We start from the raw sequence: 24,231 nt of genomic DNA on the forward strand, positions 1-24,231 counted from the left end.
GCTATTGAATGTTGGTGGTCCATAAACCACAAAGATTTGCCTACCTGAGATGCCAAGCACAATCTCATCAATAAAGTATGTGGTAGTAGATCTGTTTGATGTTGGCAGGAAATGACAGGATCACTGGAAAGTGGTCACTGTTACAAAGCTCATATCGTGTGGTGACCAATGTAGCAAAGTCACATGATCAGGTGCAAGAGATCCTTAGATCGATAGCAGAAAAGGTGCCACGGGCGGCACTGAAGTGGGTACAAGAACCATCACTGAGAAGATACAGATCATGGTCTGTGAGAAGCTGGTCAATTAGAAGGCCGCTACCAAACAAAGTGGTGTGTGTTGATGTACCCAAGCAGGAGAAAAAGGGGGGACAGGGGGGAGGTGGTTGGATTAATGTTATCAATTCAATGTAAGTAAAAGGCTTGCCTGGAGGTAGGTAAACATTGTAAATAGTACTCTGAGGTCGTCTGCACTCCCCACCACCATTGCCTCCGACGGAGAAAGGGAATTCATTCACTGATGACATCTGTATGAACCAAAGTACAGAATCTCCCAGATATTCTCTCAGACCATCACAGTTCCAACAGAATTCACAATAACCATGGAGCATTGGAGAACGGTCACTACTGAAATGTGTTTCTTGGAGAGGAATGTAAACATCAGAAGAAGTCTTAAGGTACTGTATTTTCACCAGGTGACAGTAGTAGCCATTACATTTCCACAGAATGATCACGTGACTGGTGATAAGGTTAGTCGTGAAGGGGGCCAGGAGGATCAGTTGCACTGTAGGATCACTGCCTGTCACCACTGGGGAAGGAACTACATCCACAAACATCAGCTCAGAAACTGACTGCGTAGGGGAACCAGAGGAGCCTTGTCGCCAGTCTTATTCTTTTTCTTCTTCTTTCCCTTCTCAACCGTTGGCGGGCGAGGTTTATTCAAGACCTTCTCTGCAGTAAATGTGGGGACAGATGAACAGTGGACAGCCCTGCGACCCACAGGTCATGGCTCCTTCAGCCACTGTTTGGCATCAGGCCTCTGTTAAACATTGGTCTGATCTCACAAGATCACCCACACCTTCAACATTTTCATTGGTTTGTGAAGCTGGAGGCCTCCTTGAACTATGTTCATCTTCAATGTGCTCTCAGCCCTGGAAAAATGATTTGTACCAGTGAAAAACTTGTGCTCTTCATAAGGAATTTTCCCCATAGGATTGTTTCAACTTTTCAAAGACCAAACTCACTGATTCCCCAAGTTTAACACACAACTTTATGGCATAACACTGTTCTAAATCCCACTGTTCCATTTTCTCATAACACACACACACACACACACACACACACACACACAAACTTCACTGATGGTGGTCTCAAAAATCACATGATAACTGTATGGTGCCAAAACTGACTGAGCATCTGGAAGAGATGAACACACAAAAGTACAACAACACAGTGCGGCCCGATTCCTCAGTGTTGTCAGTCGTATTACTTTTCTCACACACCTCGTAAGACCTGTCCAATATATCCTTTCACTACCACCTACTCCAGTCATTTCACTGGGGTTTCCTACCGATAATATGTAGGGCTACCTGTGAAAGCAGCCTCATGGTCTACCAACTTAGTAGCAACCACTACTCAGCAGTCTACAAGTACATGGGCAGCTGGATCACCCAGTAGCTGAGCATGCCATGCAACATGGTGCACTTTACTTCAACTGCTTCACAACATGTGCCATCTGGGTTCTTTCCTCCAACACTAGCTCCTGAAAATATTTTGCAGTTTATAATAGGGTTTTGAAACCTCTGCCTCGTCATGAGAAACTTTACAGTCTCAGTAGGTCTCTTCCATGTGTACAATCTTCTTTCATGAAACATTGTGTTTGCAATGATCAATATGATTTATATGTCTTGATCATCTGTTCTTTTTTGGAAAAAACAAACTGGCAATGTGGTGGGTGATGTTCAGCACAGCTGACACACAAAGGCAGATGTCCATAAGTGACCGTCCACAGATGCCGCATTTTGGGTCTGTCGTGCAGTGGAATAACGTATGACCAAAGCGTAAGCAACTGAAGCACCTTATAGGTGGTGGGACAGCCAGTTTCACATCACATCTATACAACTTGACCTTAAGCTTCTCTAGGAGGACATTCCCTTCAAACACTTGTACATGTCGATGCTGGAGATCAGTCTGGAGCTTCTCATCTATTTGTAGTGTAAGATCTCTATGGAATATGATTTCTTGGACCATGTTCAAAGTTTTGTGTGGGAGCAATGGGCACAGGTATGCCTGATGAGCTGTAGATTGGGCAGCAGAGATTTTAATCAATAATGAACCATTTCGTATTTTCACCAAAAACAACTTCCCCAAATTTGTCTTCAATGTTTTCAACAAAAAAAATAATGGTTTTGTTTCAGTGAAAGTATCCCATCAGTCTGAGTACAGACTCTCATGTGCAAATTTTTTGCCGTGGTAAGACCCACTCCAGACTGGGGCTCTCACAATGGGTAACATCCAGCCATAGCTACATTACCTGCCCAGTAAACTGTTGCCCAGAGCCCCCATGCCCCAGCCATGATGGGCACATACTCCTTGGTTTCTGTGGCAAGGTTTCAACTCTGCTAGCACAATGCAGGTACTTTATGATCCCCCCCCCCCCTTTCCACACACACACACACACACACACACACACACACACACACACACACACACACACACACAATGGAACGACTGCTGTGCCAGGATTTGGGTGTTTACCTTGCTAGAAAGTATGGGCTCAGAGAAACATGGCACAAGAGGTGGAATACTGCCACACTTCGTGACCTTCCCTGCACATCCGCACTTCTGTAAAATTTTGAAAAGAAGTAGCAAGTCAAAACACAACAAGGGGAGTATATAGTTAAGACTGAAAAGTTGTAAGATGTCGCAAGGAAAGAAAACCAAATCAGCACCATAAAGACCATCCAATGGAAGTGCAGAGTGGAAAAAAAAATAGATGAAGGACAGACTTGCAGCATGGAAAGGGAAGTAGTTCTGCAAGGGCTGGGGCCCCATGGCGGCCAAGCAAATACTAACATAAGCCCCCAGGGAGAGGGAGAGTTAAAGTTGTTTCTGACAAATATTCAATATTGCACAATCTCTTAGATCAGTGAAAGATGATTTATTATTGCATAAGACAGGAGTCTATAAAACAGCTTGCCAGTAATGTATGGCTTGTATGTAAGACCATGAGTGCACACCATGGTAGAACAAACATAGAGCACAAACACTGCACTAACCAACTGTATACCATTAAGTCTGCTATACCCCCCACAAACCACAGGACTTATCTAAGATTTGCTGGTTTACGTGCCTCAACAATATAGACAGTTGCAACTAGGTGCAACCATATCGAGGGAGTATCTGCTGAGCTCAAATGAAAAGATGGTTGCTGGAAACAGGCATAGCAGCATTTTCAGTAGTTAAAAGAGGAAATTTGCCAACACGGCTTTACTATGTTTGTATTGCGACACTTGAAAGCAAGAGGAAACTACCCGAGGTCATGCAGCTCTGCTGTTACATTTAATCATGATGGCATCTTCTATGGTAAAACAATATCCCTTTCAGTTCTACTCGAAATGTATCATTCTATGGGTTGGAGTGTGAAATGTTGGATCCCTTAACTGCGTTAATGAACTTTAAAAGAGAAATTGATAGATTGAAGACAGATACAGTAGGAATTAGCATAGTGTGATGACAAGAAAAACAGAATGTCTTGTCAGGTAACAAAAGTTTTAACAAGTCGGAACCAAATGTAACACAGGAGTATGTCTAATAATGAAAACAGGGATGTGGGATAACTTCAAATAAAATAAAAGTATAATCAGGTATCAAATTATTCAGTATTTTGAGGGAGCTGAATATTTAAACATGATTGTGGACTGGAATTCAATAGCAGGAAAAGGAAGAGAAGGAAAAATAAAATAAGACCATCAACTGAGGGAAATCACTTGGTAGAATTCTGCACAATGCACAACTGGATCATTGCAAACACTGTTTAAGAAGCTTGAAAGAAGGTTGTACATGTGGAAGAGTCCTGCTGAGTCTGGAAAGTTCTTCACAGATTATACAACGACAAGAGAGAGGTTTTGAGACCCTATTTTAAGCTGCAAAATATTTTCAGGAGCTGGCATTGGAGAGAAGAATCTAGGTTGTGAAACAGCTGAAGTCAAGCACACTGTGTTGCACGGCATGCTTGGCAACTGGGTGATCCAGCTGCCCATGTACTCGTGGAATGCTGAATACTGGTTGCTTTTAAGTCGGTAGACTACGTGGGTGCTTTTGCAGGCGGCCCTACATTTTATCAGTAGGAAACCCCGGTGATATGACTAGAGTAGGTGGTAGTGGAAGGATGTATTGGACAGGTCTTACGAGGTGTGTGAGAAAAGTAATACGACTGACAACACTGTAAGGGATCAGGCAATGCTACGCTGTTCTACTTGTGTAGACTGGTGTGTTCATCCCTTACAGATAGCCAGTCAGAGTTTTGGCTCCATACAGTTATGATGTGGTTTTTGAGAGCACGATCAGTGAAGTTGTGTGTGTGTGTGTGTGTGTGTGTGTGTGTGTGTGTGTGTGTGTGTGTGTGTGTGTGTGTGTATTACGAAAATGGATCAGCAGAATTCAGAGCAAAGTTATGCCATCAAGTTTTGTGTTAAACTTAGGAAATCAGTGAGTTTGAAGAGCACAAGTTTTTCACTGGTACAAATCGTTTTTAAAGGGGTTGAGGACATGAAGATGAACATCATTCAAGTAAGCCTCCAACTTCACAAATCGGCAAAAATGTCAAAGGTGTGAATGCTCTTGTGAGATCAGACGTACATTTAACACTACGAATGAGGGTAACCTGTTAAATGTAAACACTTCCACCATACATCAAATTTTGATCATGCTACATTATGACAATCCCCCATGGCCATTTCCAACGCAGAATTTTTTACACAAAAGGCATTCCTGTTGCTCTGCAGCTGCCCTAGTCACCTGTTCTGAATCCTTGCGACTTTCTTCATTTCCCAAATTTAAAAATGTCTAAAAGGACACCATTTTGGGACTCTGGAGAACATTCAACAGAATGTGACCAATATGTTAAAGACCTTACCAGTTGAAGCCTTCCAGCACTGCTACCAGGACTGGGAACAACAAGTAAGCTGCTGCATAGCTGCTGAAGGGAATTACAAGGGTAATCCCAAAAGTAATGTCTCTTTTTTTCTTTTTCTTTTTATATATATATATATATATAATGGAAGGAAACATTCCACGTGGGAAAAATTATATATAAAAACAAAGATGAGGTGACTTACCGAACAAAAGCGCTGGCAGGTCGATAGATACACAAACAAACACAAACACACACACAAAATTCAAGCTTTCGCAACAAACTGTTGCCTCATCAGGAAAGAGGGAAGGAGAGGGGAAGACGAAAGGAAGTGGGTTTTAAGGGAGAGGGTAAGGAGTCATTCCAATCCCGGGAGCGGAAAGACTTACCTTAGGGGGAAAAAAGGACAGGTATACACTAGCACACACGCACATATCTATCCACACATACAGACACAAGCAGACATATGATATGTCTGCTTGTGTCTGTATGTGTGGATAGATATGTGCGTGTGTGCTAGTGTATACCTGTCCTTTTTTCCCCCTAAGGTAAGTCTTTCCGCTCCCGGGATTGGAATGACTCCTTACCCTCTCCCTTAAAACCCACTTCCTTTCGTCTTCCCCTCTCCTTCCCTCTTTCCTGATGAGGCAACAGTTTGTTGCGAAAGCTTGAATTTTGTGTGTGTGTTTGTGTATCTATCGACCTGCCAGCGCTTTTGTTCGGTGAGTCACCTCATCTTTGTTTTTTTTTATATATATATATATATATATATATATATATATATATATATATATAGACCTGTTTATTTCTACAATGGTTTACATCAGTTTATGGCTTGAACATTTAGCTATTTTTCAACAAACACCCTTTCTTTTGATGCATTTTTGTAGACACTGTGGCAGTTTTTGTATGCGAATGTCATACCAGCTCGCCGCCATGCTGTCCAGAAAGTTATAAACCTCTTCTTTCACCTCGTCATCAGAGCTGAATTGCGGGAACCACAACTGACGCTAACAGGTACTGTGAGACTCTGAAAAAACTCAAACGGGCAATTCAGAACCGGAGAAGAGGAATGTTGAGCAAGGGCATACACATTCTACATGACAACGCATGCCCACACATTGCTCGGCAAACCGTTGCTGTCCTGCCAACAGTTTCAGTGGAACACAATCACCCACCCACCCTTTAGTCCTGACTTGGCGACCAGTGACTATCACCTGTTCCCTAGGTTAAAAGAACATTTGGCCAAAAAGAAGAGGATCATAACTTTCTTAACAGCATGGTAGCGAGCTGGTACGACATGAGCATACAAAAACTGTCACAGTGTCTACAAAATGCATAGAGAGAAATGTTGATTATGTCGAAAAATAGCTAAATGTTCAAGCTGTAAACTGCTGTAAACCATTGTAAAAATAAACAGGTCTATGTACTTATGAAAAAATAGGAGACCTTACTATTGGGATTACCCTCGTACTTTGATGGGGACAATATTGTTTGGGGAAAAAAAACTTGGCAGGTAAAAAAAAAAAAAATCAGCCTCATTACTTTTCTCACACACATCATTCACTCCCATGGTAAGAGCCATGAGGTGAGGGGATGGGAGCATGGCTGGAATAGGGATGGGCAAGGATACTGCCTACTTTCAGTGGCAGCGAAATACCACTGTGAGAGGGCAGAAAAGATAGTGTGGAGGATATTTCTCATCTCAGGATATGAGAGAGGTATCTAAATCCCTGTCAGAGAACATGATTTAATTGCTCCAGTTCTCGGGGGTACTGAGTCACATGTGGGGTGCTTCTTTGTGACTTGTCAATGGTTCTGTGGGAGATTGTAGGTGACTGGGGAGACAAGGCATGTGCAGTCTGTTTCTGTATAAGACGTGGAGGGTAATTTCGGCTCAGCGAGATCCTCGGCATATTTGGAGAGGTACTGCTAGTCAATGCAGATGTGATGACCACACATGGCTGGGCTGTGTGGAGAGGACTTCTTGGTATGATATGGGTGGCGGCTGTCAAAGCGGAGGTACTGCTGGTGGCTTGTAGGCTTGGTATGGACAGAGGTACAGATGTAGCCATCCTTGAGGCGGAGGTCAACGTAGAAGTAGGTGGGTTGTTGGGCTGAGTATGAGCAGGTGAAGTGAATGGGGGAAATGATTGTCGAGGTTCTGGGGGAATGTGGGTAGGGCGTCCATCCTCCTTTCAGATCATGATGTCATCAAAGAATCTGAACCACAGGATTTGGTATTTTGTATGGGGAGGAAGGAATCTAGACGGGCCATGAATAGCTTAGCATGGGATGGTGGCATGTGAATGCCCATGCTGCATTGTGGATCTGTCTTTAGTTGATGACATCAAATGAAAAGTAATTGTAGCAGAGTACATATCTGACATGGTGACCAGGAAGATGGTTGTATGTTCGCAGTCTGTCAGGCTTTGAGAAAGGTAGTCTACAACGTTTGCAAGGCCACGGGGATTCAGGATGTTAGTGTGAGGTGGGCAGCATAAACAATGACGAGCACGGCGCACCACAGTAAAAGAATAGGAACTGTGGAGAGCTGATAGAGGAAATGGTTAGTGTCTTTTATAAATGAGGGTAGGTTATGAGTAACAGGCCAAAGGTGTTGGTCCACAAGGGTAGGGATTCTCTAAATTGTCAGCAGTATGTCCTATACAAATAGCCCATAATAATCAACTGACGACAGAAGTGAGCCATGTGAAATTCTTGGGCCTAAACCTTGACAAAAGTTTAAACTGGAAGACGCATATAGACTTCTGGCAAATAAATTAAATTCTCTAGCTTTTGCAATGTTTATTTTATCTGGTGCCACTCATATGGACACAAGAAAGACCAGCCAACCACAGTTATTTTGCATCTGTTATTCGGTATGGGATAATTTTCTGGAGAAACTCTAGAAGCAGTACAAGGCTACTAATTCTTCAGAAGAAAATCATTAGAAACGTGTGCTGCCCACAAAAATGAGTCATGTCGCCCATTGTTCAAGAAATTAAAAATACCAACACTTACTCCAATGTACATTTTTGAAATTTTGACTTTTGTGTATAATAATCAACATAATCCTGAAAAGTTCCATTTTAAGCATAGCTGTGGTACTCGCCACAAGGGAAACTTCAAATTTCCTTCGCATCACTTAAAGCTTTATGCTCAGACACCACTGTACATGGGGCTAAAAACTATATATAAAAAATTAAAAGAAAGAAACATATTAACAATGGACCTCGGTTTGCTGAAAAGTTTATTCCAAAATATTTTAACAGAGAAATGTTACCACACCATTGAAGAATTCATGGAAGACAGTCTGATAGAATGAACAATAAAAGTCTATAGCTAATATTGGTGTGTTGCCTGTGAACAACAAAGGAAATTGGTAAACTGTTAATTTACAGTAAATATTGTAGTGTTGTATTTATTGGCATTAATCTTAAAACAACGTAAAAAGAATTTCTGTAAATCATTATGCATTATACTTTTGTTAAACTTGACATGTCTTCTGTACAACATATCATATGATCTGTACAATGTATGTAATGAGACTAATAAATCACCTTTTACATTTTACATGTGTGGGAGCACAATATCTAGCCACAAAAGGGATACTGTGTGTAGTTGGACTTATGTATTTTAGGAAGCATATATAAGACGGGTGTGGAAAATGGTGGGAGTGAGATAACACTTGGAAGAGAGTTCTGGGTTGGACCTAGTGATTTTAGGAGGAACTGAAAATCATGCTGGATTTCTGAAATGGGGTCGCTGTGGCAGGCCCTCTAGGTGGACAGATCTGGCAACTTAGCTGCAAATAGAGATGGGCGAACGCTCAACTTTGGGAATTTGTCCACTGGTTATCATTCATTTTTGGGAACCATTCATTTTTACTTGTTCAACTTGTTGGGACAGCATTACTAGCATGAAATAACTGGTGGTCAACTATCATCTGTCAAAGCAACATTAATAGTTTTCTTTTATGATTTGCAGTGTGTGGTGTGTAAATTAACTACAGGTCAAAGTGTCATACTGTGTGGGAAGTGAAGATTTATTTGGAAAATTAATGACTTCCGACAACTGTTGAAAAACTGCATACTAAAACTAGAATGTTTGGATCAGCAATGGCGGCAACTCCATAAATATACTGGAAGAGCATTGAAACTTAATAAGTGAAAAGAAACAAAACTCCCCCGCTCACACCCCCCCCCCCCCCCCAAAAAAAAAAAACCACCTTGACAAATCAGCACACATCACTCACTGCTTTGAAGAGCTTTAGCATCAAGAAAGGTAAACAGTTTTTGATCAGTCAGCAATTGAAAAGTGCCACAAGGTACGTGCATGGAATCAGTAATCATTTATTTGAGAAAGAGAACTACTGAGTGACCACAGGCAGCCAATAACACGTGAAAGCTTTTCTGTTAAATCATTAGTGTGTGTCACAACGGAGCGAAATATAACTGCTTTTAGAGGTGGAAAAATCTCTCTTGTATTTACCTTGCAGGAGTAAGAGACATATTTATAGTTTTGAATTAACTGTGAATTCTCTTCTTGAAGAGCCTTCTCAAGGAGTATCTTACCATGCTTCAAAGGGATACATCGCGCAAAGTGGATGGCGAAAACCATTTATTGAAAAATGGTATGTTCCTTGATGTTTTCCATGCTTCAAAGGGATCCATTATGCAAAGTGGATGGCGAAAACCATTTATGTATTACAAAACTTTACGTTCCTTGATGAAGCTGAATTGCGACCTCGAGATCAGACTGCGATTTTTTCTGTTTGTATTTTCCTTATCGGCTATGCATGTTGAAGCTTCCTGTGCCACTTCAGAAGCCAAAGCTCCATATTTGGATTTCTGAATTATTTCAAAACTTATCAGGTTGTTGATAGTGATATTCTACAGTGGTTTTACAAAAACTGAAATAAGGTTCCTTTCCCTCCTTCTGTCACCTCAATTTTGAGAGTCCGAAATTAAAACTGTCACTATACTGAATCACGAAGCAGAATCAATAGATAAGGATTCAATCATGAATCAATCAAATCACAAAAATTATGACTAATGGAATTGAACTGCTTGTTTCCAATACAATAAGAGCATATTTCAACAGTTTGATTTGAGTGACAAGTTCCTTAAGACAGATTCTTCACAGTGGCATGTAAACGAAGGTGTCAATGCCCAACATCCAGTTACTAAATGTCATAAATTATCTGATCAACATAAGGCATCAAGTTCATGGAATATAGTAAAAAAAGAGAAGGAGAAGAAGAAGAAGAAGGAGAAGAAGAAAAGGGAAGGAGGAGGAGAAGAAGAAGAAGAAGAAGAAAAGGGAAGGAGGAGGAGAAGAAGAAGAAGAAGAAAAGGGAAGGAGGAGGAGAAGAAGAAGAAGAAGAAGAAGAAGAAGAAGAAAAGGGAAGGAGGAGGAGAAGAAGAAGAAAAGGGGGAGAGGGAGAAAAGCTATACACAGTGTTCCAAAAAGGACTTTACAACTTTGAAAATTCATATAAATTAATTCATAGTACCTACAGAGGTGATTGTAGTGTGAATTTGTAGGGAAATATATCAAGTTTTGTCTTGTGTACTTCGCTAGTGCCGGAATGCACTGCAAGGAGCACTAGCAACAGTTGCTTTACAGATGGCTGCTTCACTGGACCCAAGTATGCTAACTGTGTGTTTTGGTTTGAAGAATCGAAGTTGGCGACAATAGTTCAGCATGATTTCCATACCAAATACACTAATGATCCTCCTAGTGGGCCTACAGTTTATGAGTGACATAAATGTTTTGTAGAAACAGGGTGCTCGGTAAGACAAGGGAAATCATAAGGTCATCCACACACATCTGATGACGTCGTTGAGTGAGTGAGACAATGTTTTGTCAACAGCCCTATAAAACCAATACTGCATGCATCTCACAACTGCAAATCCCCATACGACTGTTGGGCATGTGTTGAGAAGCCACTTGCATTTGAAACCGTACAGGTTGACAATTGTACAAGCAATAAAACACACTGATAAAATTGCTCACAAGAACTTCTGTGCAGATGTTAAATCGATTACATGAGGATAAACATTGCTTGGACAAAATCATCTTTTCTGATGAGTTCACTTTTCACTTAAGTGAAAAGATTAACATACATAACTGTAGGATTTGAGACAGTGAAAATCCACATCCAACATAGCAACATATTCATGATAACCCTAAACTGAACGTTTTTTTGTACATTGAGCAAAAACAAAGTGTACAGCCCTTTTTTCCATGAGAGAACTATGAATGGGCTAGTGTACCTGAATATGTTACAACGATTTTTGATTCCACAGATCGATGGGGATGGCCAAGAATGAAATGTTTGCTTCATGCAAGATGTTGCACCACACCACTACCTGGCTGATGTCCGGGATTTTCTCAGTGACCGCTTTCCAGGTCAATGGATTGGACGTGATGCGCCAATTGCATGGTCCCTACGTTCTCCAGACCTGACACCATTCGATTTTTATTTTTTATTTATTTTTTATTTTTTTAAATGGGGATTCATCAAGAATATCGTGTTTGTACCTCCTGTGTGTCTTTTCTACCTGGATTTAGAGCAACAATTTATGCAACCACTGAGCAAATTACACCTGCAATGCTATAGTGAGTTTGGGAAGAAACTGACTTCTGATGGGATGTGTGCAGGATATCCAATGGAAGCCACATAAAACATCCTTAGTTCAAAGTAAAAAAATTGATGTGTTGTGATGAAGCAAGATGGGATAATTTTACTTCCCCTCTCGTTTTGCCATCTGCCTCCTAAAAATTCATTTTTTCACTTTTAACTAATTACCATTAACATACGTAAATACAATCTGCGTTTTCATAAAAGAGGAAGGCTGACCCTCAGTTTTAAAGAATCTAACACCAGATCTAATTTAGTGCTTAGTTTTAGGTATTTAATTGATTTTCTAATTTATTTTGACTATTCCTAGTTAGTATCTTTTGTTATAGGGTAATATCAGTAATTGTTTCATAACAAATTCTATTGTTGACATGTAAACAAATATAAATTCTGTAATAATTATAAACGTTTGGAAGACTAAACTCTAGCATTCTTTAAGGATCTATTTGGCTCTATTCGAAAACATGTTAGCAAAGCCAGCCCTTAATTCCAAATTAATTGATTGTTTAGGCAAAAGTATTGTTTGCCTAAGTATACAGGGTGATCAAAATGTCAGTATAAACTTGAAAACTGAATAATCCACAGAATAATGTAGATAGAGAGGTACAGATCGACACACATACTTGGAATGACATGGGGTTTTATTAGAACAAAAAAAAAAAAAAAATACAAAAGTTCAAAAAATGTCTGACAGATGGCGCTTCATCTGATCAGAATAGCAATAATTAGCATAACAAAGTAAGACAGAGCAAAGATGATGTTCTTTACAGGAAATGCTCAATATGTCCACCATCATTCCACAACAATAGCTGTAGTCGAGGAATAATGTTGTGAACAGCACTGTAAAGCATGTCCGGAGTTATGGTGAGGCATTGGCGTCGGATGTTTTTTTTCAGCACCCCTAGAGACGTCCGTCGATCACGATACACTTGCGACTTCAGGTACCCCAAAGCCAATAATCGCACGGACTGAGGTCTGGGGACCTGGGAGGCCAAGCATGACGAAAGTGGTGGCTGAGCACACGATCAACACCATACAACGCGCGCAAGAGACCTTTCACGTGTCTAGCAATATGGGGTGGTTCTAATAAAACCCCATGTCATTCCAAGCCTGTGTGTCAATTTTTACCCCTCTATCTACATTATTCTGCGGTTTATTAAGTTTTCAAATTTATACTGACTTTTTGATCACCCGGTATAGGTTGATTTCATGATTTACACACATAACTTGGCTTGACCCTTGTAGAAGAAGAAACTGTTAAAAGGAGTGAATTTTTTTATGTATTCAGTTAATTTAATGAGTTAAGTTTTAATTGTAATTTCTGTAAATTAAACTTCAAAAAATGTGTAGTTTCAGTGCCTATTATTGCGAGGATATATAAGGGCCCAACTTTTGGTCCTGAGACAGTCAGCCCATGGACGAGTTTCAGACAAGAAACCTGTGTTGGTTAGAACAACAACAATGCTTCAAATTAACTGTGAAATTCCATCCTGGATTTTCCTGTTTGATTTTTAACTGTGAAATACATGTTACACAATTAGGCCATGTGTTAAAACAATGACAGTGTCTGCTCCATATGTACCTTCCTAGTCTTCAAGAACAGTGAACTTTGTGGTTAGGTTTTTACTGCTCTTAGATGTACAATAGTAAACTATTGCAGCAGTATGTGGAGATTTGCCTACTGTGTATTATTGTGGGGGGTTGTGAAGAGTGAAAGTAAAAGACTGAAATGCAACTGTGCAGCTGTCAACTACATCATTTACAGTAGACTGTAGTTGCACCTCCACCCCCTATTTTTTCAGCCACTACATTGACACTGAGGGAAAAAAAATGAAGAAAACAGAGCAGGCGATTGTTTTCACAGTGTTTCCCTACAAAATAACACTAAACCCAGCTCTATATCTTCTTTCAATACAATGTGTACATAAAGTCGAGGAACACTTTCAATTATTTATTGCACAAGAACTAAACATTGTACCGATGTCATACATATTGCATTTTGAAGAGACACAAAGTTTTTTTTTTTTTTTTTTACAAACATTCGATATGCGAACCATGAGTGACCCGGCAGACATCAATACGGTAATTGAATTCTTGCCATACCCGTCCCAGCATGGCATTGTCGACTGTGGCAGTCGCTTCCCATATTCTCTCCTGGAGCTGTGCAACATCACATGGTAGAGGCGGTACATACACCAGATCTTTAATGTGTCCCCACAGAAAAAAGTCACACACAGTGAGATATGGTGATCGGGAGGCCATTTCATGAAACAGCTGTCCCCTTCTGTAGCATGGCCATGTTTGCGATTAGTGCCGACCATCAGCAAATTACCAAACTACACTGTGGACGTATACATGAAAGAAACTTTCAGGGTTTCTCTTAAAAATGACATATGTATGATATCTGTACAATGTTTGGTTCTTGTGCAATAAGTAATTGAATGAGTTCCCAGACTTTATGTACACCCTGTAAATTTATATGAATGTTTAAAGCTGTAAAGTATTTTTCGAAACACCCTGTATATACTTCTAATTGTGTCCGAGTATCCCATTAAGGCACTTCATGGAAGATGGATCAAAAATAAATTAAATTAACAAACTCTACACTCAATACTAACTACTCACTTTTAACGTGCAAAAAGAATATGGCCTATATGTGATATTTATATAATATAATAAAATTAGTAAACCATAATTAACTTACCTGAGCTTCCGTATGCGTGTCACCATATATTTTCCTTGCATCTTTGCGTGTAGAACTTTGCACATACATGTCCTTGAAACATGTTTTTTCACTTTCACTGTTGGCATTTAATATGGAAAGGATTACAATCGGTGATTTCTGACATCGCAGAATGTTATACAAGAAAATAAACATGACAATATAGCACTTAAAAATATTTGTGACGAGTGTTTGAGGTCATGAGTGCTTCACAGTAACGGAGATTCCAATGTACATTCTAAGAACGAATTTTGTATGGCATAGATAATGTAAACACTTCACATAGGGTAAACTAAATAATGAGAAGAAAGAAATCAGAGAACTATAAGCCCATCAGCACTATTTTTTCAAGATATACTTAAAATTAAATACGGCAATGTGAAGTCCTGATTGAATGTAAATAATTTAATGAGTAATGGTAATAACTCAAGTAACTGTACAGGAACTATGTTGTTGACAGGCACATAAACAAGACTGGGAATGGTGCTAACTTTCAGACAATCTTTCGTCAAAGCTAGAGAGTACACATAAATTGCCCTTGCCATCTATATTGTGCCAGCACTTCAACTAGTAGATTAGGGTGAGAGGCTGTGTCGGATGGATTTGGGGAAGGGTGGCCAACAGCGAGGACAGAGAGCCCGTAGCTGAAGAGGATACAAATGTGGCACTTGGGAGCTCTTTCTGCCCACAGGCAGATGGAGCTGTTTGCAGTGCATAATGATGTGGAAATTGGATTGTGAAGTGGAGGTAGAATAGAGGAAGATGGAAATTGCAAAGAGAAAGCTGCATGTGCAAAATGAGTGAACTGGAGATCATGGATCAGAGTTGGAGGTGAGTGTAGAGCAGGTGCTATCTGAGATTGAGACTATGAGAATTACAAACCTGACGGATGAGATGCAAGGACAACTTCCATCAACATAATTAAGAGAAGGTTGGGGGGGGGAATCCACATGTCATAGGTAATGAAACAGTCATTGCTCTACCACCAGGTGGTCACCTCTGCTCTTGGCCACAGTTTGGCGGTGGCCATCCATTCAGGTGGACAGTTGGTTGGTGACCACACCCAGAAATTACATCAGAGCTGGTATGTAACTGGTGGCCCTGCCTCTTGACAGTATAGGGTTAGTCTGCGATGAGACTGGAGTAAAATTGCCAGTCAGATGGGTGCATGAGACAGCTCTCACACCTGCATCTTCTGCAAGTGTATGACTCATGTGGCAGGGGATTAGCAGTGATGTGGCATGAGGATGGACTAGGCTACTGAACATATTGGGTGAGTGACCGATTCCCACTTTCGAGGGGGCAGTAATGATTGATCATACGATGTTTCGCACTTACTAGTATGACGGTAAATAGCAGAAACCTTGGGGAAGGATATGATTTAGTTGTTGCACTTTGTGTGTATGCAAGTGTACTCTACAGCTCTGAAGGAGGATTCGTTCAAAAGCTAGCAAAGTTCTTTGTCTTGTTTATGTGCCTTCTGATGAATCAACACCTCTACTATTTGCGAGTTGTTACCTTTCCTCTGTAAATTATAATCATCAAGTTAAATTAAAACATTAAAAAATTTTAACAACACATGGTTCAAAAGCAAAGAGTATGCCAATGAATTTATCACAACCAGAACACAGCAGTTTCCATCAATCAGCTTAAAACTTAAGTTTAATGTCCACTAACTTTAAATAAATGAACAAGGGTAAGGAATATATATACTATATACTAACACATTCTCATATTGGATATGCGCAAATTTAGCTGTAGCAGCTCACCAAATAAAAATGTGATACAAATGTTTTAGCACGCTTCAGGCATGTTCTTAGATCATTCAGTCACATAAAGAAACTAATGTACTTTTTGAGTCTTGGGTGACTTGTGCAAGATTTCTTGCAAATGCGACAGAAGTAGTTTTGGTGAAAATTCTGCAATAACCAGTACACTGTTATTCTTTTACTTTTTGTCATATTACACAAAATTGTTACATGTTATGTTTCCTCAGAGAGCATGTACGTACTGATCTCAGTATTTGTGGCTGCTTTGAAATCTCAATCATTGTGCACAAAAACATAGCCACTGTTTGTTTATGATAAGAAGACCCTTTTTACTGGTGCTGGTAGTAGCAGAGAAAATTGGCAATAGCTCGAATGTATTCTTTTGTCTTCAAATGTTGTCAATATTTCTGCGTGCATCATCTCTTGCTTTTGTATAGGAATTCTTGGCAATAGCTGGAAGGTATTCATTTGTCTTCAAATGTTGTCAGTATTTCTGGGTGCGTCACCTCTGCTTTTGTATAGGAACTCAACATGGGTAATGGTGCCAGCACTGTGGGAAGTACTTGCTGCTGCCTTCCCCTCACCATCCCGCTCCTCTCGGCAGTCATAAGTCGGGTGCAAGGCATGCCTCCTGATGTTCCCGACCGCCAATGCGTTAAGGGTCGTATGTGGCCAAACAGTAATCAGTCAACCGAAATTCGTGTTTTGCAGCATTGTTGGCTTGTTGGTCAGATTCATCATTAAAGTTTCAGCTGCTGTAAACATCACTGGTCCACATAGGTTTACTGGCAGCCATAGTCACATTACTATATAAATAAACTGTTTGAATCAACACTGATGAACACCTTTCAGGCACAGAGCAGAAATAAACAATTACTACCTAGGACAAACAATGCAAACTGGTGACTTCTGTTCCAAGTAACAGAAATTTTCACACTATAACACTGCTGAAGATTCCATCTCTCTTGGACATAAATAAGATTGTGTTAAGTCAAAAGTGATCATCTGGCTCTCAAATTTCTGAGAAGACACTAAAGAACAAGTCAAAATTCTCAACAGGCAATCTTATGAATCACAGCAACCCATTTAAAACAAAGGAACCACTAGATCCACTTATTTCAACTGTAAACTCACCAAACTCTTAGGGTTTTCTTTCCAGTCATAGGGAAAGCTGCCAATTGAGAGTAATTTCACAGTTAAATATCGGATACAGTTGACAACTTAAATGTACGAAGTTTTGGAATGATTATAATCTGAAACTTCCTGGCAGTTTAAGACTGGGTGGTGGACTGAGACTCGAACTAAGGACCTTTGCCTGTTTTGGGCAAGTGCCCTGCCAACTGAGCTACATAAGCATGATTCAGGACCAATCCTCACAGCTTTACTTCCGCCAGTACCTCATTTTTAACCTTCCAAACTTCACAGAAGATCTCTTGCAAAACTTATGTGCTAGCACTCCTGGAAGGAAGGATATTGTGGAGATATGGCTGAGCCACAGCCTTGGGGATGTTTAAAGAATGAACCTTCACTCTGCAGCAGAGTGTGTGTTTATATGAAAATTCCTGGCAAATTTACGCAGTTTTCATCTGCTACAAAGTTTCATATTAGCGCACACTCCACTGCAGGGTGAAAATTTATTCTGGAAACATCCCCCAGGGTATGGCTAAGCCATGTCTCCAAAATATCACTTCTTATCCTTTCTTCCAGGAGAGCTAGTTCTGCAACTTTTGCAAACCAACTTTTGTGAAGTTGGGATGGTAGAAGAGAAGGTACAGGTGGACTTACAGTTGTGAGGACAGATTTTGCATCATCCTTGGGTCACTCGGTTGGTAGACAGGGTTGCTCCAAGTTTCCCCAGTGAAATTCCCTGATTTCCAGACATGTTTTAGCATTTTTCCTTGACAAATTTTGAGATCTCAAAACTTAAGTTGACAACCTGTCTTTGCAGCTATGGTACAAGAAATAATAGTGCAAACGAGGAAATATCTAAAAAAGACTTGCAAGCAGATGGCATTTGCTCATGTGAGCACAAATCTCAAGGAGTAACTTGATGAACAGATTTTAGATGGAGAAACCAAACCAAAATGGCATGTGTGTTTCATTGCGACCACTGCTGTTATTTTATTTCAATAAAACAAAACACATTTGGTGACAAAAATATGCATTTCCTTGGAGTCACAAGACAGATTTAAAATAACTTCACTGATTTCAGAAATAACCTTGGAAAAAAGTAGGCTTCTTGAAAGAAGTGTTTAAGGCGGGGAAGAATTGTGTAAACCAACTCTGTAGGTGGCCGCTGATAAAATGTTGAAAATGTTGACTCTACTATGTTCGTTATTACCCACTGTGTTATATCAAATATGTTTCAGGTATTGTGCGATATTATTATTATTTTTAAATATATGAGTACATAGTGTATAAACCGCCAGCGACTGACACAGTTTTCTCCATCTTATCGTCTATACTTCCTAACATACAAACTATTTTTGAAGTGTTTGAATGTACTAGAACAAATAAAAGTCTATAAAGTGCCACACTGTAAAACATATTTGCAGTGAGACATTCACAATTCCTGAAATCCTTCACCCATCGCCTGTTGAGGAGCAACGCAGTCCCGGGTCTATGGATACACCAGGAAAATGCGCTGCATTAATTTACACCACTCACAAACATACCTGGCCTGCGGACAGGTCTATGAGACTAGATCTGACGAGCAGGTTCTCTACATTAGTGGGAACTGAATGGCTTCAGATTGGCAGGCATGCTCCATTACAGATACCCACAGATATGGTCTCCAGTTTTAGCCTGTCACAGAAATCCACTCATTTGGCCAGCTATTCATGAGCCACAGGTAGCATGTTGACGAAATGAGACCATGGTGATCAATCCATGCAACAGATAACTTTTCAATTTCTCTGAGAATCAATAATAATGAGGATAGGTAGCAACTCATCACAAAAATGATTGCTGAGCCACAGACAGCCATGTAGAAAAGACAATTACACTCTCACAACTAAATTTTCAGCCATAGCTATTGTCAGAAAACGAGAGGACACACACACTCACACAATCACCCAGACACAACTCATGCACAGATGACCGCCGTCTCTGACCACTATGTCTACAGTCTCTGAGAATAAAATCCAAACAAACAACTCTTCGTGCCTCCCTGCCTCTTGTTGGTAGCTGCTAGGCTAGTGGCAAGACGTGGTGGCAGCACTGACTGCAAGCTGAGGGGAGTGGTAGGAAAAGGAGAAGCAGTAGGGATGAAGGAGTAGAGAAACGGGGCACATACTCAGTTGCACCCAGCCAGCGATGATGCATGACACCTCAGTAAACAAACCATTTCATCTAGTGAGACCAAAATGAGATTTTTTCAGTGTTTTTTTTTTGTCCTGCTGATTTCCCTGAAGTGTTTGAAATTTGATGGTATTCCCTGATTTCCAGAACCTGTGGCAACACTGGTAGATCACTTGCCCACAAAAGACACAGGTCCCAAGTTCGAGTCTCGGTCCTGCACACAGTTTCAATCTGCCTGAAAGTTTCAGATCAGAGCACACACTGTCATAGACTGGAAATTCATTCTGGATAACTATCTGTTCATATATAGAAGAAATTGGCCAAGTTCCTCAGTCTAGCTGAGATACACAAAAAGAAGCAGATTTCAGTTTATGTACATAGATCTAAAAGATTTAGTAAAATATTTTTTATTTATTTACTAAAGTTTTTGACAGATGATGAATTCAATATATTTTCTAATGGGAAAAAGATATTTTTATGTGATATAATTACAATTTAACAATTTTCAGTTTTTGTTTTTTTACTTTACTTGCAGTGTGAAACCTTGCCTCTTGTCAAATTTCATGATTTTAGGTCAATGGGAAGTATCCTACAGGTTTTGATGAGAGAGTTTTCAAGTGTCAAAATATGTGACATAAATGGCTGTATCTTTTGACTGCATTGACTTAGAAGTTTCAAATTTTTACACTGTGAATCGACCATGGACGTTAATATGTGACATAAATTGAAACCTGTTGTGTCAACCTGTTCTTGAGGAGGAGGGGGGAAGGGTTCTTAACAGACACACAGCTGGTCAGACGGACAACAAAGTGAACCTATAAGGGTTCTGTTTTTTACAAACTGAGGCACAAAACCCCAAAAAACTAAATGTCCTCTACAATTAACAAGTTTAAAATAACATTCTAGGCATCACTCATGAATTATGTTTATTATAAAAAGACCTGCTGCCTTAATCACTGTATGAGTATAAAGCAACAATAGCTTCGACAATGAGATCTCAAAAACTGGATGTTGTGTACAAGCACTATTTGCTGTAAAATGAATGTTTCTGCAATGGGTGGAAATGCTTGGGCCTTCTGTTCCTTCTCATTATTGTTTACACTCCCCACCTTTTCACAATCTTCGTTTTTTCTCCCCAATTTTCTGTACTCCTTGACTGTCAAAAATCATGACTGACATAATGTGCTGCAGAATGTAGCATGTAAACCTGTCCTTTCATTCTTACACAGAATTAATTTTTATGTTAATATAGGAGCAGCTGACCTTTGCTTGCGACACCAATTGTCCCTCAATGTAACTGAGTCTGCTTCTTTAACATAACATTAATAATTCAGTTGATTGAGTTTTTTATTTGTTGCTACCTTCTGGTTGTTGTTTGCATTCCATATATTGCATTAACTGCGTAAGTTCTGAGACCTGTTTCTATCTTTATCTCCTAAAAGTGAATTTTTGTATACCTACAAAGTCTCGTCGTTGCTACTCAAAGAATACATTCTAATTTTTTAAAAGTATGGTAGAGACAACATTCCCACATACAATAATTATGGAAGCAAGTTATATCATCAGGTACGATCTTTACAAAACATACTCTTTAAAAAATGGATGCACCACGAAGGAATTATCGAAATGGTAAAAAAACCAGTAGAAGTGACATACATGTACAGACATAAAAATGATTACAATTTCAGAAAAATTGGATATGGTGTGGTTTTTTTCCTTTGTCGTAGAGTGTACATAGAAAAGTGCAGTTTTTTCCTAGACTGTATGAGGATTTCAAATGACAGTGTAGGTTGCACACTAAAAGAATGTCAACATGACTTCATTTAAGAACAGAAATTGCAAAATCCATCTAGACCACTTTTCTACAGCAATGAATCAACTGCAACGAGAGTACTTTTATAAAAGGTAATGGTGTTAAAAAGCACAGTCCACTATAACACAACACTAGAAATCGACTCGCCACGATGTAAGAGCTGAAAGCGAAAGCAGTTGCATAACAACCCAACATTTACTCAGTAACATAATTCTATAAGTTCTCTCTATAGTATTTTCTTGCTGCAGATCCAACAACAGCATTAACCATGTACATGTGGTGCGAAACATAATAATTACTCTTTACAACACTAATATTCAAACATTACCCTTCAAGCAGTTTGAGATCATTGTTAAGTCTTTTCTGCTCATCATTTGGGGTCTGAAGCATAAATAAATACTCACCACTCACTCTCTGTAGTGTCGTCTTGCTGCAAGCTCACTGTCTTTACGTCCACCGGCTCAGGAGGAAGTTCTACTGCCTTTTTCAACAACTGTGCTTCATTTTCTTTTCTGGAATCACTTTTTTTACGTTCTTTCCTATTTTCCATTTTACTATTCTTCTCAGATTTCCTTGTATCTAGTTTCTTCGCAGATCCTTCAGTATCCAACTCTCTTTTTAGACCTTCTTTTGATACTACGTCTTTTCTGTCATCTCTCTCAACAGCCCGCTTCTTAACGTCCTCTCGTTCCTCAGCATTATCTTCCTTTCGTTTAGCTGAGCCATCTCTTCTACGAGTGTTTTCTTTTTCACCCTTCTTGGTTGTAATTTTGTTAACTTCTTTAACATCTTTCTTGTCTGTTTCAGTCTTCTTCCTATTATCATCTAACTGTTTCTTGACATTTTCTCTCTTCCCCTCCTTATCACCCTCTCTTCCACCTCTAACATTTTCTTTAACTTCTTGCTGAGTCACTTCTTTTTTGTTATCCTTTCTATCCCTTACATTTGGATTAACATCCTTCCTTTCAGGGACAGAATTATTTTTTGCGTCATCACACATTGTTTTTTCACGGTGAATTGCATGAGAGGTTTTTCCCACAAACGTACTTTCTTCCTTTGCATGTTTTTCAACTGTTTTATGGTTATCACCTTTTTTCTTTTGATGTTCTTCCTGAATAAGTGATAGCTCAACTTCCTTTCTGTCATTACTGGCATCTTGTGGTGATGGTGATATATTAGTATCTTTTGTTGTTACGTGCACTGTATCTTCCCTGTGTGTACCACTCTTTTTCCCTGGTTTTATGAGAGTGTCTCTACTTTCTTTCAGTTGCTCATACACACTGCCCGAAATTACAGTATGGGCAGAGGCCATTTTTTGGTCATCATCTCTAAGATGCATATTTGTTGTTTTCTTACTATCATATCTTAACTCACTGACCTTGTCAGCTACCACTTTATCACCTTGCACTATTTCTGACGCTTTTGATGGTTCATCAGCTGAAGCTGAAGCTAATTTCCCATCATGACTGCCTTTCCCAGGAGATTCATCACTTCCAGGTATTATTTTATGGTCAGTAGTTGCTCCTGCTGACCTGACAACTTCAGACAACTCTGTTTCTATCTCATTACCAATAGGAACTTCACTCTCTCTAATAGAAAGCTTCGAAACCAATGATTCACTATTCTGCAGTGGTCCTTCTTCCTCTGTCCTACTATCAGGACTGCTGGAACGTAAAGCTTTAGACCTTGTAGATACATCAATCTGTTGTGACTTCTCTTCTTCAGTCCTGTGCTTGCTCTCAGCTTTTCTATCCTGTTTAGCAATTGTTTCCTCTGCCTCAGTGACATCAACAGAACTTGTGCAGACATCCACAGTATAATCCTCGTCATCCTGCATACTCTGACTGACATTAGCATCCTGAAGTTCCATTGTGGTTCCTGATGTGCACAGTTTTTCTCTCGCAGTTTCAGCTTCATTGGAGAGTGGTATAGAAGTAACTTCACCAGAGGTGGCAGTTTGCACTTTCTCCACATTACTCTCTTCTTTTTCCACAACTACTTCTAACAGCTTTGTTTCATCACTGACATTAACAACTTCATCATTAACTTTACCTAAGATTATAACTTCCATGTCAGCAAGATCTGGAGGAATTACTTCTTTCACTTCAGTCCCTTCTTCAAATTCAACTACTTCTGCTATACCAGAGACATCTTTTGTTTCACTCTCCTCTGCCAATTCCTGCATTGTACCCTCAATGATCATTTCAAAGTCCTTATCTAGCACAATCTCTTCTGATGAACTAGCAATCTGTTCATTTTTGTTAGTAGATTCAGCATCTTCCTCAATTTTTTCATCCTTTGTTACACAAGATGGTAATGAAGTTGATACCAATTCTGAGACATCATCTTCCAGCGATAACTCTTCAACTGGTTCCATTTTAACCTGGATTACTGGTTCTGTGGTTTGTGGATCAAGGGTATATTCTTCTTTCCTTTCCTTCTTTATTATAGCCTGAAGTTCCTCCTGTAAGCAAACAGGAAGGAAAAAATGTCAATCATCAGATAGTATTTTTCAATATAAGTGAATTATCATAAAATTTACTTGGTTAATCTGCATTCAGAGTTCCTACAGCTAATTTTACGTGATAACATATATTCAGACTACCTGATAAAAAGCTCCAAGGCAAACGACATTCTGTAACTTTTTTTTTCTGTATACCCAAGAAATGGAAACCAATACTTTCTACTCAAAAATACAAATAATGTAAGGTTAAAGATCACTCACTGAATAGCAGAAGTACTGAGTTGTCGCCAGGCACACAGGAAAGAGAAATAAACTTTTGCTGGCTTTAATCTTTCAACAAGCTAGGGCATGGGCATGCATACAGGTCATGTTTCGGGTAGTGAT

The 24,231-nt window shown here is 39.6% G+C and overlaps 1 protein-coding gene across 4 annotated transcripts in view; it reads right to left on the reverse strand.

The window, feature by feature from the left end:
• LOC126473427 (bromodomain-containing protein 8) overlaps window positions 1–24,231 on the reverse strand; it is a 270,271-nt gene that overhangs the window by 71,065 nt on the left and 174,975 nt on the right. For all 4 annotated transcript variants that reach the window (XM_050100466.1, XM_050100467.1, XM_050100465.1 and 1 more), the window contains 2 exons: window positions 21,788–23,847; window positions 14,484–14,580 (listed from right to left, as the gene is read on the reverse strand). In XM_050100466.1, coding sequence (XP_049956423.1) covers window positions 14,484–14,580; window positions 21,788–23,847 — 2,157 coding nt within the window. The remainder of the gene's footprint in view (window positions 1–14,483; window positions 14,581–21,787; window positions 23,848–24,231) is intronic.

The sequence above is a fragment of the Schistocerca serialis genome, chromosome 4 (assembly GCF_023864345.2).
Source record: "Schistocerca serialis cubense isolate TAMUIC-IGC-003099 chromosome 4, iqSchSeri2.2, whole genome shotgun sequence".
Taxonomy (NCBI): Eukaryota; Metazoa; Arthropoda; class Insecta; order Orthoptera; family Acrididae; genus Schistocerca; species Schistocerca serialis.